The sequence below is a fragment of the Lissotriton helveticus genome, chromosome 7 (genome assembly GCF_964261635.1).
Source record: "Lissotriton helveticus chromosome 7, aLisHel1.1, whole genome shotgun sequence".
NCBI classification, from domain to species: domain Eukaryota; kingdom Metazoa; phylum Chordata; class Amphibia; order Caudata; family Salamandridae; genus Lissotriton; species Lissotriton helveticus.
The window spans coordinates 1,570,177,310-1,570,193,469 of record NC_136068.1 but is presented as its reverse complement, the minus strand read 5'-3'; the positions used below and the strand labels follow the sequence as shown (position 1 = coordinate 1,570,193,469).

Genomic DNA, 16,160 nt, shown 5'->3' with positions numbered 1-16,160 from the left:
TCTTGTATGCTCTATAAGTAAGGACTTCTGGTATTTAAACCGTTATCCTATTAGGTTCTGATCAAATTGTGATCTACAAGTGTCGCGAAGGTGGCACTACCTTAATGCTTTATAATTGAATTTATTTGTAAATTCATGACCTACTGTGCTTGGTTAAGGATTACTGGGGCTCCAGTAACCTTTGTGTTTGCTAGTGTCCAGTAAACAGTGGCATTAGTTATTTGTATATTCATACAGATACTTACGGCGTTACACCTATGCCTATTGCCAAAAAGAAAATCTCTTTGTTAGTTTATTGTTTGAGTTTTAAATTTCAAAATCAAATTTTACTAAAGCACTTTTTGCACATCTTTGCACAATTTAAAAATATTTGTGCACATTTCATTATTTGTGGAGACGTAAACACATTTATTTTATCATGTATTGCTTTTAACTGATTTTATTGTAAGGTATTATTGTTTTTTCTTAAAATCATGGTTAACTTAGAAAAAAGTAAAAAGACTCGTAGTTCTTAGAGAGTCTGTTTTCAATATTGACCATTCTTGTATGCATTTGCACTAATGATTACGTCTACATCATTCACTTTATAAGCCAATGTGCAATGCTTGACTGTGTCATGTGATCAAGGCCCGTGGGAAGGGCTGAAATGCGTCATGGCGACATCTTGCACTAAAATAAAATAACTTTGCACTTAATCTGTGGTCCGTATCCGTTTTCTGGGAAAGAAATACAAGGAATAGAAGCGGAATACCTTGAATGTATATTAATGTATATATATATATCTACTCCAACCTTAAAAACTTTACCAAGTGGCATGTGTATATATGTATTTATAAATTAATTTCTGTTTTGTTATAAAAAAAAGAAAAACTCCCTTTAACCTTTGTCACATCCCTCCTCTCCCTAACTCATCCTAAACCTTTCTAACTACTGTGAACTCCAAAACACCCTTCTCAACCCCCCACCCCCCTTATTTTATTTAGGCATGTTCTTCCAACTAACGGGCACACAGATCATTGCTTACAAAAAAAAACTTGCCCCCTTTTCAGATCCGTTTCCATCTTTCTATCCCTTCTCTAAACCATACTCAATACCCAAGAAACCAGTTGTACAAACCTAATGCACAAGACAATGATTACACTTTTTACTATCTGCTAACTATTAAACTCTAATTTTGGGTTCTGAAGTAGCTACTTGCCTAAAATCACTTCAACTCATTGTCAGGGGTAGTAAGTGCTATATAAATACAATTGCAATGTATTAATTGACACTTGGCGGCTAAAATGTCGCCACATTTGTGGGCACATGCATCATGACATGGGGTGATTTTGTATCTTTATTTTTATTCACCGTTCCAAAAAAACATTAAAAGTGTCCTGAAGAACATTTTCATTGTAGAAAGGCTCAGCCTGGCAGCAAATTGTAGCTGCGTAGCTTGCAAAAAAAAAAAAGAAATGAGACTGGGAGGCAGATGGGGAGGACAGCAGTGTGGACGATTGGTAAAGGGTAGCAACAAAGTAGTTAGATGAGTGCGGGGGTTGAGCTAAAATAAACAAGCATTAGCATAGCCAATAGGTCTCGTGTCTGGGACCTTATAAGTGTTTAGCAACGCAACAGTTGATGTTGTTGCACCAGGGATATTGTGCTGCATAACTAAATACTTATAAGGTCCCAAATGCGAGACCTATTGGCCATGCCAATGCTTGTTCCTCTTGGCTTTTATATGGACACTGGATTTGTTTGCACAATTTATTGTAAAGCTAAAGCTGGTGCGTATGACTAGCTCGCACACAAAGTGTAAATAACCTGAGTGTATTTCACACGTTGATTTATTTCGAATTTATTGAAGACTAAGAAAAAAGCTGACGCTCATCTATCAAGCACTGGCGTTGCCAATAGGTCTCGCAGTAGGAAAGTTGGAGCTATTACAATTGCAAATAACAATGCCTTTTATTTTTGTTTTCATTTTAAAAACATAAAGGGCTTTGTCATTTACAAAACCAATAGCTCCAACTTTCCTACTGCGAGACCTATTGTGCACTGCACAGTGTGGGTGAAAGTGGCGTTGCATGTGTGAGTGGCGTTGCGTGTGTGAGTGGCGTTGCGTGTGTGAGTGGCGTTGCGTGTGTGAGTGGCATTGCGTGTGTGAGTGGCGTTGCGTGTGTGAGTGGCGTTGCGTGTGTGAGTGGCGTTGCGTGTGTGAGTGGCGTGTGTGAGTGGGGTGTGTGAGTGGCGTTGCGTGTGTGAGTGGCGTTGCGTGTGTGAGTGGCGTTGCGTGTGTGAGTGGCGTTGCGTGTGTGAGTGGTGTTGCGTGTGTGATTGGCGTTGCGTGGATGAGTGGGGTTGCGTGGATGAGTGGGGTTGCGTGGATGAGTGGGGTTGCGTGTGTGAGTGGTGTTGTTTGGGTGAGTGGCGTTGCGTGGGTGAGTGTGGTGTTGCGTGGATGATAGCGGGATTGCGTGGGTGTGAGTGGCGTTGCGTGTCTGTAAGTGTTGCTGTGTGGGTGAAAGTGGCACAGAGCCTTTGATGTGGCCACTTACTGATTAGCATTATTAAAATCTGCATGAAAATGTATTTTATTATTACTATTTATTCTTTGCCAAGCACTCATCACTGATCTGGGCAGCAGTCAAAGTGCATAAATAAAAGTAAGTGAACTCTGATCCTGGGGGATTTTGGTAGATGTTTACGTACAGACATACACAATACAACGCACATACCTTAAATGGAAAATATAAATGCAACTTACCTTTATCTGTCGGGAAAAAAAATTGGGTAGGAAAACTAGTTTGGTTAATGCAATCACTTTAGGCCCCTGCATGCTACAAGCGGGGACGCATTTTTAGTTTGAAGAATGTGATAAGCTGAAGGAGGAGGGAGTGCGAGGGATGAGGGAACACGGCCTGGGGGAAGCTGGCTGGGGAGGGGGGAGGAGAAATACAAGGAAGTTAGGGGAGGAGAAGCCGAGAAGCCGCAGAGCGCACGCTGGGCGAAGCCCTTTGATGTGCTGTGCGGCAAATGGAGGGAGGCTGATGCGCGTTCATGTTTGAACACGTGGTTCACATGAACTGCATGAAAACGCCAGCAAAAAGCTGGTGGTTTCATGAGCATTTTGAGCACTTGAATTCTCGTTCCTCAATGCGCTTGCGCGCATTTAAGGTCACGAGACCTAAAAATGAAAAAGGTAATATTAGCAGAAGCTTAAGTGGGACGGGATTGGGGAGCACAGGGGCGTGGGATGGGTGAGAAGTCGGGGAAGCAACTGACAAGCTGGGAGAGGAAGGAAGGAATAAACAGCGAATGCGGAGGGAATTTTTGTGGCGACGGTTGAACCATTTGTGTTTTCATTGACACACATGAGAGAGAGAGCAAGAAAATACATACACTCCCATACAAGAAAGAATAATAAGAAAGCCGTTGCCTGATTGTAAGCAGTGTAAGGATACAAGTTGTCCAATCAAAAGTATGGTAAAGAAACTTTACTCCAGGGAGGAACAACCACAAGAAAAGGAAGGAAAGCCTTGAACTAGAAGAGAGCAGATGAGATTGTCAGGAATGCCATTCATTGTTAAACATTGGGCTATCCCAAAGCCCGCTGTAAAAATTAATATTGTCCCTAGTCCGTCTTCTACAACAGCCATCTAAAAGCTGTTGGTTGGCAAGACCTAAAAAGTAGCAACAGTAAAAGGGCACTCTCAAAGTAATATCTGCAGGTGATGCTCCAAGTGATTATGCCGACAGCAGGAGCAGAATAAAATATCAGCGCAATATAGTTGATACCCGGTTGTCTGAAATAAAATGGTTCAACATTGCGGAATTCAGAGCTCATCAAAGTGAGTTCTGCATTATTTTATATCTCAATTCTTCGCAGGTTCAGAGTAAAAAGACGGCACTACACAACAACCGAAAGGACACTAACAATTGTTGCCTACATTGGAGGCTGTCGTAAAGGATATAGGCATCCCAAGGAGACAACAGACAGATTTTGATTGCAAGCTGTCATGCGTAAAGTAAAATGTGATAAGAAGTCTCAAACCCAACCTGCAGATCACTGTAAAGCCAGTAGAGCGAGGAGAAGTTGGCATCGGTAGGCATGAACAGACATGTTACCCACAGAAGATACTGTCTGCCTTAATGCGAATTCTTTTCACCAATGTTCAAGAGCTGCTGAAGAATCTTGTGGTACCTGGAAATTCACCCCAGGAATCTTCTACAAAGATGCGCTGGCTAAACCTTTATTTCTGGAGTCGAAGACCTGAAATAAAAATCTCTAGTTTAATTGAAACTACTATTTTTCCAGCAAGACATCCTCTCAAGATTTAGAGCTTTAGAATAATTTCCTACCACAAGCCTCGACCTTAAAAAGCAGAAACATTTTATATTATTTCAACACAAATGTTTTTTTTTTCTACCATCCACTTTAAAAGTGGAATGTGAAACAATAAAGCAACCAGTGAGTGGAGCTTACTTTGGGATAGAGAGATCAGGCAGTCATTATACCTCTCTTTTTATCTGCTTCAGTAGAGGAGGACCATAGACGAGCTTCCATGTTTTATACAATCTTTTCACGTTTTAAAGGAATCTTTTATCTCCTAACAAGTTTTTTCAACAGCTTTTGGATTTTACTTTAGTGTTTCGAATGAAAGAGTATTATTTTAAATCTTCTTTGCGATTAAATGAGCTGAATGGAGTATTGTAGCTAATGTGATGGCAAGATCCTGTAAGGATGGGGGCACTCAGGATGCCTGTACCCATGTGTCTACTGACCATGAGATGTCCACTTATAGACACTGCTTGGAGATTTGACTTTGGTCTATTAGGAAGAGACAGTGACGTTTTTCATAGCACAGCATTTTAAGGCCATAATACATCAACCTAAACAAGGAATTTTAGGATTAGTTTTAGGCCTACGATAGTCTCTTCCCTAAAAGAATCCAATGAAAGCCCCTTCGCTTTACTCAACCTCCTATGGTGTGGCCTTCACACTTCACAGCAAGATGTCTTGTTTGCATTCCATCCATCCTACTCACCCACTCGGTCATTGTCTGCGTTGCCACCACACTGCCATACTCTGACATTTAGCTTGGCATCTAGGAGCAGAGTGATCAGTTTCTGCTGAGGATAAGATGCTCCTTTAGCATCCAGATTGCTTGGCACTGAGTGGTTCATTGCTGGCACCAAGAGTTTCAACTTGTGTGAGACATTTCTGTCCAGGAGAGCTATATAGCCAACCTCGAATCATGAGTAAGATGGAACAGAAAATCCATGATAACCTAGGAACTCCCTCCATTCCTTGGAGGATGATCCATGCAGTGATGCTGATAAGTCAGCCAGAATGTTTAGCAGCCAGTGATGTAGAGGACAATTGGCAATATTTTGAAGGGACGACTCTTCGCACTGAGGAATACATTCTGGATAATCAGAAGGGTTTCCACCTCCGAACCTGCAGATTTAATGCTTTGCGCTCTCCTGCCATCTAGTGTTTGGCGTGAACGTTGAAATGTTTTTCTTCCAAAAGGTTTCCTTAACTGGGTGATTAGTGATTAGTGATTCTCTCCCTGAAACCCACAATGCGCCAGGGCAAAGACACTACATTAGATTGCTTTCCTCCCAAAAGATGCTCAATGCTAGAAGGCAAGAGTGTGCAATACATGTGAACCTACAGCTATGCAGGCTGTGGATCAGTAGTTATAAATACCATTTCCCATACCCGTACCTGATTTTTTTCCAGATTATAGTGATTCCTCCAGAACATGCTGTTCATACCTTGGATGTGTAATGAGTGCAAAGTACTAAATTAAAAAAGACTGACCATAATGAAGCAACAAGGTAATTTTTAGTTTCATACTCCCAGGAAAATGTAAAGAAGTTTAGATAGCATTTCGTTTTAAGACAACGGAGGGCAGCCAACCAACCATGTTACCTCAAGGCAAGCATGATGCTAACATCAGATAAACAGCCATGGATGGTTAGTTTCTAAATGTACTTCTTATCAAGATCTGCAAAGCAGCCACTTGAAGATCAGTGTAGACTTTTCAGGGTCATTATTGTTTGGATTTGGGTGCTGGAGCATATGTTCTGGTAAATCAGGCAATCCTCGGGAATGTCTTGTCTGATCAAACCTTTCAATACTGCCTGCTCTCCTGAGGATACTAGGTACTTCTGTAAAATGGACTGTAAAGTTATGATGCTACAGAGGAGTCTTTAGTGGATAATGAAAATGTATTTACCTGTAGAATTAGTTCTCCAGTACGGTATCTGCTGCAGAACCATACCCGATCCCCCCCTTATTGTACATTTGTCTGCATGACTACTCCAGGAAAAAACAGTTGAGGAAAATGGCTGATCGCTGGTCCTGAAGTCCACTCCCCTCATTGACAAATCCTACATTTGCTGATTCTCTCATTTGTTTTTTTCTAATCATTTCTCTTTCAATGTCTTTTTTTCTGAGAAAAAAGTAGAAAATATTTGTTTCTTCTGGAAAAATATTTCAAAAGTTGTTTTTAAGAAGGTCCATTCTGCTGGTGTGTAACAATTCTAAGATTATGAATCTGAGGAGCTATTGTTACAGATATGTATTTTTTATTACCAGTACCAACAACTGCTTACAAGAAATGTTGCGCACCATAGCAAACTACACAAATATCGCACCATTTTCATTCCAGCCACACACACCACATCTGTCAAGAGAGGTTGTCAAATGATATTGCGTGCCTGATAAAACAGTCATGGTAAATTAACATTTCTCCTTTCTTATGTAGTAAATAATCCAATAACATAACTCAGATAGATAAATGCACAGATAACTGGAAGTAGGTATGCAATTATCCACAGAGGGTTAGCTGCTATACGCAATACATTCGTCCTCTTGAAAACTTCCAGAGCCTCTGGACTCAACTTGTATTTTGACTTTATAACACATTGTGGAAACAGATGATGTCCAGCCTTTATTTTATTTTCTGCTCTCCTTTGTGAACTGTCGTGTAATGATTGCTTGGGTGACAGATGCTAGACCTAGGCAATGGGTTGCGTTGGTGAATTGCTTGTTAAATGCAATCTGAGTCTTCTATTGGTTTGCATGGACCTTTAAGCCCAAATCATTTGCATCATATAACCTAATTTGGTGACCACTGTTCATATCCTCCATGCTTATCTCTAAGCTAGGGACTATTGTACAACATCATCAGTGTCCAGACACGTATTTCGTAATTCACACATTTGCATCACTCAGCTATTTTTTAAACTATTCAAATGATGCACCCCACGCCCTTTGAAACACCCACCCGTGTTGGTGATATAAACCACAAGCTTTTGTTCAGTCACTTCATTCGTACTTGAGGGGAGGCCTGTAGAGGACCCGGAAGCGCCTGCATACATCGGAAATACAAGTGTTACTAGCGCTGGGCTGGTGAAAGTTAAGATAACCCCAAGGAAGTTAATTCTTCCTCAGACTGGCACAGCGTAGAAACTCTTTTCTCTTCAAAGCTCCTTGCCTTCACAATTAAATAGCTTTAAAAATCTGAGGCCCCTCCCCCCTTAGGCTTGGAACATGTCAGTTTCTAATGGCAGGGTTTTGCAGCAAGGACCTTTTTTTTAAGGAAGTATTGCTCCACGATATTGTCCTGTTGTGCAGTTGTTGTATTGTGTGCTGTATACAGTGGTGGCTTCTGTAGAGCTGCAAGATCTTTGAAAGGTATGGATTCATTTTGTGGTATTGGAATGGTGGACCATTTGCCAATACAGATTTTAGGGGTATGTTCCAGTATGTGTACGCTCCTGTTTGCCTGAGACTAGTAATTTGACTTTGGTATTTTTATTAAAATGTACAAACATTTTCTCGGTTAGGTGATAATCATTGGTACTGGTTGGCAGGCTCTCAGCACAATACAAATAATTACTACCCCCCCTCAGCAAAGGTGTGAGCGAGGCCGGAAGCCTGGCCAATATGAGGATGCAAATCTGTGTTAACATAAACAACATATGTAAAGGATCGAATCCGTCATTTCCTTGAAAAGAAAAGATTGTGTGGTCCATTACTTTCACTATAATTACCGATCACTGTTATCTTGTCGTTAAAGACTTTGTCATGTGTTTTTGGCTGAGAGGTAAATCCCTCCTTTTATTGGCCGCCTTCAGCAATTGTGCAACGTCTTTGACTATAAACAACCGCCAATTACTGCCAGTAATGATTAAAATGAACTATGCGTTTATAGTTGGATTACATTACAGTTTTGTATATTTTTCTTGTGAGCCAACGCAGACAGACTTCAGACATTGTTTCGGCTGCCTTCACTTTTCGGCTTCCATAGAGTGTTTCTGCCTTTATTTGCTTTTGTGGTCAAACTACACCTTCTGTGGTGAGAAACGTCACGACATTTGCCTATTGTTGAGGAAGAGGAAAGCTGAACACATCTGCAAATGTTTTCAAAGTTTCAAAACCTCATTACTTGAAAACGAAATATTCAAATTCAGTGAGAAAAAAAGCAAATGACAACAGTGTGCAGGTAGTACCTAGTCCGTCGATGTAGTAATGTCCTGTTGTCTTGCTAAGTAGCACTGAAGCTTTAACAACTAGTTTTGATAACGAAGAGACAATATATCGTGTCCATTGTGTACTGCCCTGACATCACTTCGATTACTGCAAGTCCTCCACAGAGTTCATAGAAACGATGGGAACGAGTTTGAGCTCTACTTATTCAGTGCAGTGTACGGATCTACTGCTTCTCCGTGGCATGAGGTGAACCTTGTCTGTGAAAAAGATTGCCCCCTGATCATTGACCCAACTGTGAAGTGTATGTTGATGAATGGCCCTTGTGTTTGCAGTGCACCCTCACACAGTCCCACCTACGTGCTCTTGGCTCACATGTTGTCGTGGGTCAGTACAACAAATGTCTTCTTTTTTCTACCGTGTCTTAGGACCAAGTGGCAAAGGATAAAGCACTCCAAAGCATGGCTGCCATGTCCTCGGCGCAGCTCATTTCTGCCACTGCTATCCAGAGCAAGCTGGGGATGTCCAGCATCTCTCAGTCCCCATTTGCGCCTGCCCCCGGGGTGAGTACTGACTTGACTTTCTATTCCAGTGTGCACATGCGCACTCGCTTCCTGTACCAGGTTGGTCCCATGGGAGTGCTTACTCTAGGTAAAACAGGGCTTCTGAAGCCACAGACAGAGGAGGACTGCAGGGAAAATTATACCAGAAGCGCACCATGTAATCACAATCAAAGACACATCTTCAGCATATAATGTCACTTGTAGATAGGAATGGGATCAGTTCTGGTTGGATGTGCCCACATTTCCTTTTGCACAAGCTGAGAGTGTGAGTTATAGACTGGATTGGTTGTAGCCCAAGTGTGCGTTCATTAGCAAGGACAATTCTATGAACACAGGTGGTGCATAGACTACTAAATTGTTAGCTATTTCCCACTCTTCTCGTTCTCTGCTGCTGCTTTTCTTAATGGCTGTATTTTGCAGTCAACACATTATTGATGTAATGTTTCATCTTTCCTGTTTTCATTTTCAGTCACCTGACTTTTTCCAGTTCTGGCCAGGAGGTGCTGGCCAAGCACGTCTAACACAAGAGTAAGTAACCTCTAAGCTGTTGACATGATAAAAACATGCATACACTTGTGGTTTAGATGTGATTGATATATTTGGGTCTTTAAAGAGAAGAGCCAGTAGATGCCAACCATCACTGCATGTCATGTCTTGAACTAGTTTGTATGCGGCTTGATCAGTAGGGAAAGATAATTAGATGCTAGCCTGTACGCCAATGTCATGCTTTCCTTTGCTAAATAATTCCAAAAATGGTTTCTGTGCCGGACATGGGAAACTATGTTGTATTTTTCTGATATTAAACTTTACCAATCCAAAACAGATTCCCCCATTGTCCCCAACATACATCCCTCGACCCTAGGGTCTTCAAAGATTGTTCATTAAATCTCATGAGTTGCCAAAGAAACATCTGATTGGCTCTCTCTATTCCTTCCTTCAAAATGCCTCACTATAGATCTTCCTTGCTTTCAGAATCTTGAGTCTGGGTGTCTAAGGATTTCCCATGCAAAAGCAGAGTATCATATTTTGTGTGTGGTAATTGATACCTTTCAGTATTTCCTTAAAATCAATTCAATCCCTCATGTCGGTAGCCATTTTGTTTCTAACCTGAGGTTGGTGCTGGCATATAATAAACTGTATCTGAAAGAGACACGTTAGTGATAGATTCCTTACCTTAGAATATCCTCAGGCGCCAGACTGGATCTGGAAAGTTTTGCTTAGTGGTACTCCTGTGCATCAGTAGGTGGCGTCGTGCGGATCCGCGTCCGTAGCTGGCGTCGTAAGCGTTGAGATGACGTCACGGAGACTACTTAGGCGCCACCCATGCGCGCTGACGTCAGTTCTTTCTTTTTCCGCGCCAAAAGCGCAGATCCGGATTGAGCACGTACCTCAGTCATTTTTTTACTATTTTTTTAATGCTTTTTGTCCCCTTGTCTTGTCTCCTGGTGCATGTATGGATGCCCGGATTTAAGTCTTGTGGGTCGTGCCGCCGTAACATTTTAGTGGCGGACCCCCACGATGTGTGCCTCTACTGCCTGGAGACCGATCATGACTCCCAAGACTGTCGAGCCATGGCCCGAAGGCCTTACGGGAGTGGCGCCGGAAGTTGCTGGAGGTCCAGCATTCCTCTCAGCGCCGCTCCGCATCTACGGGCCGTTCACAGGTCTGCTTGCGGGACCGGAGCCGTCGCTCCTCGGGATCTAAGTCTTGGCCTTCAGATTCCGGTAGTCGACTCCATAAAAAGAAGTTGAAGAAGCATGTTCGCTCTCCGACGTCCCCCTATCGCTACCCGGAGGGGGACAGGGGCTCTGCCCCTGCGGTTTCTTTGGAGCCAGGGAGTCCCGCGGCCTACCCGCTCTACCCGGGTCCGTCGGCGACTCCTGAACAGATGCAAGAGTTTCTTGCTTCCATAGACCGCCTTTTCAGGCCCCGGGCTCCCGCCGGCGCTCCTTCGGGCCCAGGATCCCATGTCCAGATCCTGTTGGCCCGGCAGCTCCGCCACCGGCACCACAGGATCCTGCGCCACCGACTCTGGCGCCACGAGGTGCAGTGCTGCCGGCAAACAATAAACCAGAGATATACGGTCACAAAAGATGTGTGTAGTATTGCACCTGAGAACTATATGGGATCATAGAACATAGAGAAATCTACCGTGGCTGAAAAACTCCCATCAGACCACCAATGTGGCGGAATATCATCACATGGGATACGTATGATGAATCCAAAGCTTGTCCATCCTTTCACGTGATGGTACAAAGATGGACTGTCATGATGAATATCTAGCCACAGTATATTTCAAAGATAAGTACTGATGGAGTGCAGTGCTCTGTGAAAAGATGTGAATGGTAAAGAAAAATTTTAAAATTGACTACCAGAACAGAAAATATGTTTATTGTGTACTCTTCCCGTGTCAAAATTAAAATTCCGCCCAATAGTAAGACATTATAACTATATGGGGGCGTAGTGCAGAGTGGTCGACATGTTTCGGCTATGTGGATAAAACTTATCAAGCTTTCTTCAGGACCGTGATTATATAGCAAATGCAAGCAAAGTTTCTTTTATATAAGAAAAGACGATATCAAATCAGAATATTCCTACCAGCAACTTGGGTCCCCCATGTAAACAGGTGGAAAATGAAATTATTCGTCCCCTCCCAGCATTATGTGGGAAGTCGCCACACCTCACCCGGCACCAGCTCGGGAAAAAGTGGGGCCCCGCTCTGTCCGTCGGTACCCCACGCCGTCGTCCGAGTAGGAGTGGAGGTGCCGGCACCACCCTTTGCTCCGGCCACGGTGCCGCCCTTGGCTGCGCCACAGGCCGTTTCTCCCACCCCTATCCCCGGTTCCCGGACCATTTTGTTCCGTCCTGGGATCCAAATTGGGATACGGCTCCTGCTCGGTCCCGACCGTCGGCGTTTTCGGCGTTGTTCCTGACGCCGCTTGTCCCTTCTCCGGCTTCGACGATGCCGCTGCAGCAGGCTCCATTTACACTGGAGCTGGATGAGGACTTGGACAGCTCCGAGGACCCCCTTGCCAGGCAGTGTGACTCCGAGCAGGATTGGGTGGACGGCCTTGATGATGCGGGCAAGCTTGATGTGTCTTCTGACCCGGGGTTTGACTCCCATCCACCTACTATGGAGGAGGGTGCTTCCTACTCCGTGGTGCTGCGTCGAGATGCAGAGGCTCTCAATCTCGACCTCCCTATAGTAGCCCTCAAAACCAATCTCCTTACGGAGGTGCTCCAGACGACGTCTACAGCGTCGGAGCCGCTGCTTCCTTTCAATGAGGCCCTTACTGAAGTCCTCCTGGGCACTTGGTTGCGGCCGGCCACGGGGGCACCGGTGGATAAAAACGCGCAAGGCGTCACCACCCAGCTCCTGGTGATCCTGCCTTCTTGACTACTCACCCTATGCTTCAGAGCCTGGCCATTCAGGCCTCGACGTCGCAGAGTGCCTTCCCCACGTCTCTGCCGGACAAGGACTCTAAAAGGCTGGAACAATTTGGCAAGAGGTTGTTCTCCTTGGCCAGCTTTGGACTGCGGTTGGTTAACACCGATTGCTTGTTGGGCCGTTAGTCCCACACAGTGTGGGATTCCGTGCCTCAGGTCTTGCCTCAGTGTTCTGCGGAGGCCCAGGCTGACCTTTCCCAAGCGGCCGCTGAAGGTAAGGATGCAGCTAAGTTTGCCATCAGATGTGGTTTGGACACCGCTGATCCCTTGGGCAGGGCAATTCCCACGACTGTGGCGTTGCGGCGCCATACCTGGTTGAGTTCAACTGGGTTGTCGCCCGATGTCCAGGGCTCGCTCATGGACATGCCCTTTGATGGCTCCCGTCTCTTTGGCGATAAGGCCGACAGTGCTCTGGAAAGCTTTAAGCGGTACAAAAGGGGGTGGTGATGGACGGAGCATCTGAACCAATCAAACACTCACACCCAGTCAAAAGATCTGGGTTTAATCCATCACCGTTCTTTAGCCCATTCTGCCACCCCAGTTTAGACATGGCTATATGCAAATCAGTCTGACCCTGTGCCTCATGGGAACAGTCCAGCCCGAACTGCCAAGCCATGCCTTCCCTGGACCGGAAACAAGCTTCCGAGGACCGGTTTCTGGCATTACAGCCTTCTTCAGCCCGGCTTGCTTGAATCCAGTGGCAAAGTGAGCAAGGGACTCACGTCTGAGCATACCCTGCCACACTTATGGCGGCCAAAAGCGGTACAAAAGGAGGTGGTGATGGACGGAGCATCTGAACCAATCAAACACTGACACCCAGTCAAAAGATCGGGTTTAATCCATCACCGTTCTTTAGCCCACTCTGCCACCCCAGTTCAGACATGCCTATATGCAAATCAGTCTGACCCTGTGCCTCATGGGAACAGTCCAGCCCGAACTGCCAAGCCATGCCTTCCCTGGACCGAAAACAAGCTTCCGAGGACCGGTTTCTGGCATTACAGCCGCCTTCAGCCCAGCTTGCTTGAATCCAGTGGCAAAGTGAGCAAGGGACTCCCGTCTGAGCATACCCTGCCACACTTATGGCGGCCAAAAGCGGTACAAAAGGGGGTGGTGATGGACGGAGCATCTGAACCAATCAAACACTGACACCCAGTCAAAAGATCTGGGTTTAATCCATCACCGTTCTTTAGCCCACTCTGCCACCCCAGTTCAGACATGGCTATATGCAAATCAGTCTGACCATGTGCCTCATGGGAACAGTCCAGCCCGAACTGCCAAGCCATGCCTTCCCTGGACCGGAAACAAGCTTCCGAGGACCGGTTTCTGGCATTACAGCCGTCTTCAGCCCAGCTTGCTTGAATCCAGTGGCAAAGTGAGCAAGGGACTCACGTCTGAACACTTGGTTGCGTCCGGCCACGGGGGCACCGGTGGAGTAAAACGCGCAAGGCGTCGCCACCCAGCTCCTGGTGATCCTGCCTTCTTGACTACTCACCCTATGCTTGAGCGCCTGGCTATTCAGGCCTCGACGTCGCAGAGTGCCTTCCCCACGTCTCTGCCGGACAAGGACTCTAAAAGGCTGGAACAATTTGGCAAGAGGTTGTTCTCCTTGGCCAGCTTTGGGCTGCGGTCAGTTAACACCGATTGCTTGTTGGGCCGTTACTCCCACGCAGTGTGGGATTCCGAGCCACAGGTCTGCAGAGGCCCAGGCTGACCTTTCCCAAGCGGCCGCTGAAGGTAAGGATGCAGCTAAGTTTGCCTTCAGATGTGGTTTGGACACCGCTGATTCGTTGGGCAGGGCAATTTCCACGACTGTGGCGTTGCGGCGCCATACCTGGTTGAGTTCAACTGGGTTGTCGCCCGATGTCCAGGGCTCGCTCATGGACATGCCCTTTGATGGCTCCCGTCTCTTTGGCGGAAAAGCCGACAGTGCTCTGGAACGCTTTAAGGACTCGAGGGCCATGGCCAAGTCCATGGGCCTTTCTATGAAGAACCCTGCCACTCCTGGGTTTCGTTCTTTTCGTGGCCAGGGCAGAGGCACCCAGGCACGCTCCTCCAACAAGTCTGTGCCGAACCAGCCTCCGCATGGCCGCAGCCGTAGCATCCGCAGGGACTGGTCTGGGAACCAGCGTGCAGGCCAGTCCACCTCTACCCCCACTGCTTCCACCTCTAAGCCTTCCTAATCAGAGCTTCATGGAGCACCCCCTGCCGGTGGGTGGCAGGGTCCGCCATCACCTCCACCACTGGCGCGAAATTACATCAGACAAGTGGGTGCTGCAGATAATCTGCCAAGGCTACTCGCTTCCCTTTCAGTCCCCACCTCCAGCCATGCCACCTCGGTACCACCGCTTTTCGGGGGATCATTTGTCTCTTCTTCCCCAGGAAGTCTTGGCCCTCCAGGCCAAGGGGGCCATAGAGTGCGTTCACGTTCAGGAAGTAGGGAGTGGTTGTTATTCTCACTACTTTCTGGTCCCCAAGAAGGACAAGGGGAGCCTGCGCCTCATCTTGGACCTCAGGGATGTCAATCGCTTCCTCCGGAAGGAGACGTTCTAGATGCTGACTCTGGCTCAGGTCCTGGCTGCCCTGGACCCTTGAGACTGGATGGTAGCTTTGGACTTGCAGGACGCTTATTTTCATATCCCTGTCCTGCCGGCCCACCGGCGCTACCTGCATTTTTAGTTTGACGTGCTCCCTTTCGGCCTTACCAGCACCCCTCAGGTGTTCACGAAAGTGATGGCGGTGGTCTCAGCTCATCTGCCCAGTTCAGGGGTGTCAGTCTTCCCCTACCTCAACGACTGGTTGTTGAAGGTGGGCTCGCCCCAAGCAGTCATCACCCACCTTCAGACTACGGCCGACCTCCTGCATTTGCTGGGGTTTTCCATCCACGTGCCGAAGTCGCACCTGAGTCCTTCTCAGAAGCTCCCCTACATCGGAGCGTTCTGGATTCAACGCTGTTAAAGACCTCGCCGGAGCACAAACTACTGCTCCGTTATGCCCGTTGAACGAGAAGCAGTGTCAGGACTTAGCTCAATTCTTTTCTGACAAAATTGACAAACTAATTACTGAGATAGATGGGAACAACTCTGACCCATCTAAAAAAGAGTTGGAGTCTACTTCGACTGTAACCCAGACCCTCCATAAATGGCCACCTATTAAAACGGATACCCTCATCTCTATTATGAAAACGATCAAATCTGGTTCTCCACTGGATCCCATTCCCATAAACATAATTAAAACACTGGATGCACCCGCCCTTGAGATTATAGCTGACATTTTAAACTCATCTCTAGAGCTTGCCACAGTACCCTCTATTTGGAAGCACGCCATTGTGACCCCACTGCTGAAAAAACCAACAGCAGATCCAGACAAACTGGCCAATTATAGGCCTATTTCACTCCTACCAGCCTTCTCTAAATGTCTGGAAAGGCATGTGCATTCAGCCTTATCTCTCTTCTCAGAGGAAAATGCCCTTCTTCACCCTACCCAATCAGGTTTCCGCACTGGCTTCTCTACGGAAACCGCCCTACTGGGTATCTCTGAAACAATTAGGAAACTCCTCGACGATGGTCGGACGGTTGCGCTTGTTCTACTCGACCTAAGCGCAGACTTTGACACTGTGTCGCATAAAAAAATTAGTTACTCGGCTGGAGAAAAATGGAATCGGT

The 16,160-nt window shown here is 46.0% G+C and overlaps 1 protein-coding gene across 6 annotated transcripts in view; it reads left to right on the top strand.

The window, feature by feature from the left end:
* Positions 1 to 16,160, top strand: part of TEAD2 (TEA domain transcription factor 2) — a 474,234-nt gene that overhangs the window by 419,351 nt on the left and 38,723 nt on the right. For all 6 annotated transcript variants that reach the window (XM_078655077.1, XM_078655080.1, XM_078655076.1 and 3 more), the window contains 2 exons: positions 8,917 to 9,051; positions 9,521 to 9,579. In XM_078655077.1, coding sequence (XP_078511203.1) covers positions 8,917 to 9,051; positions 9,521 to 9,579 — 194 coding nt within the window. The remainder of the gene's footprint in view (positions 1 to 8,916; positions 9,052 to 9,520; positions 9,580 to 16,160) is intronic.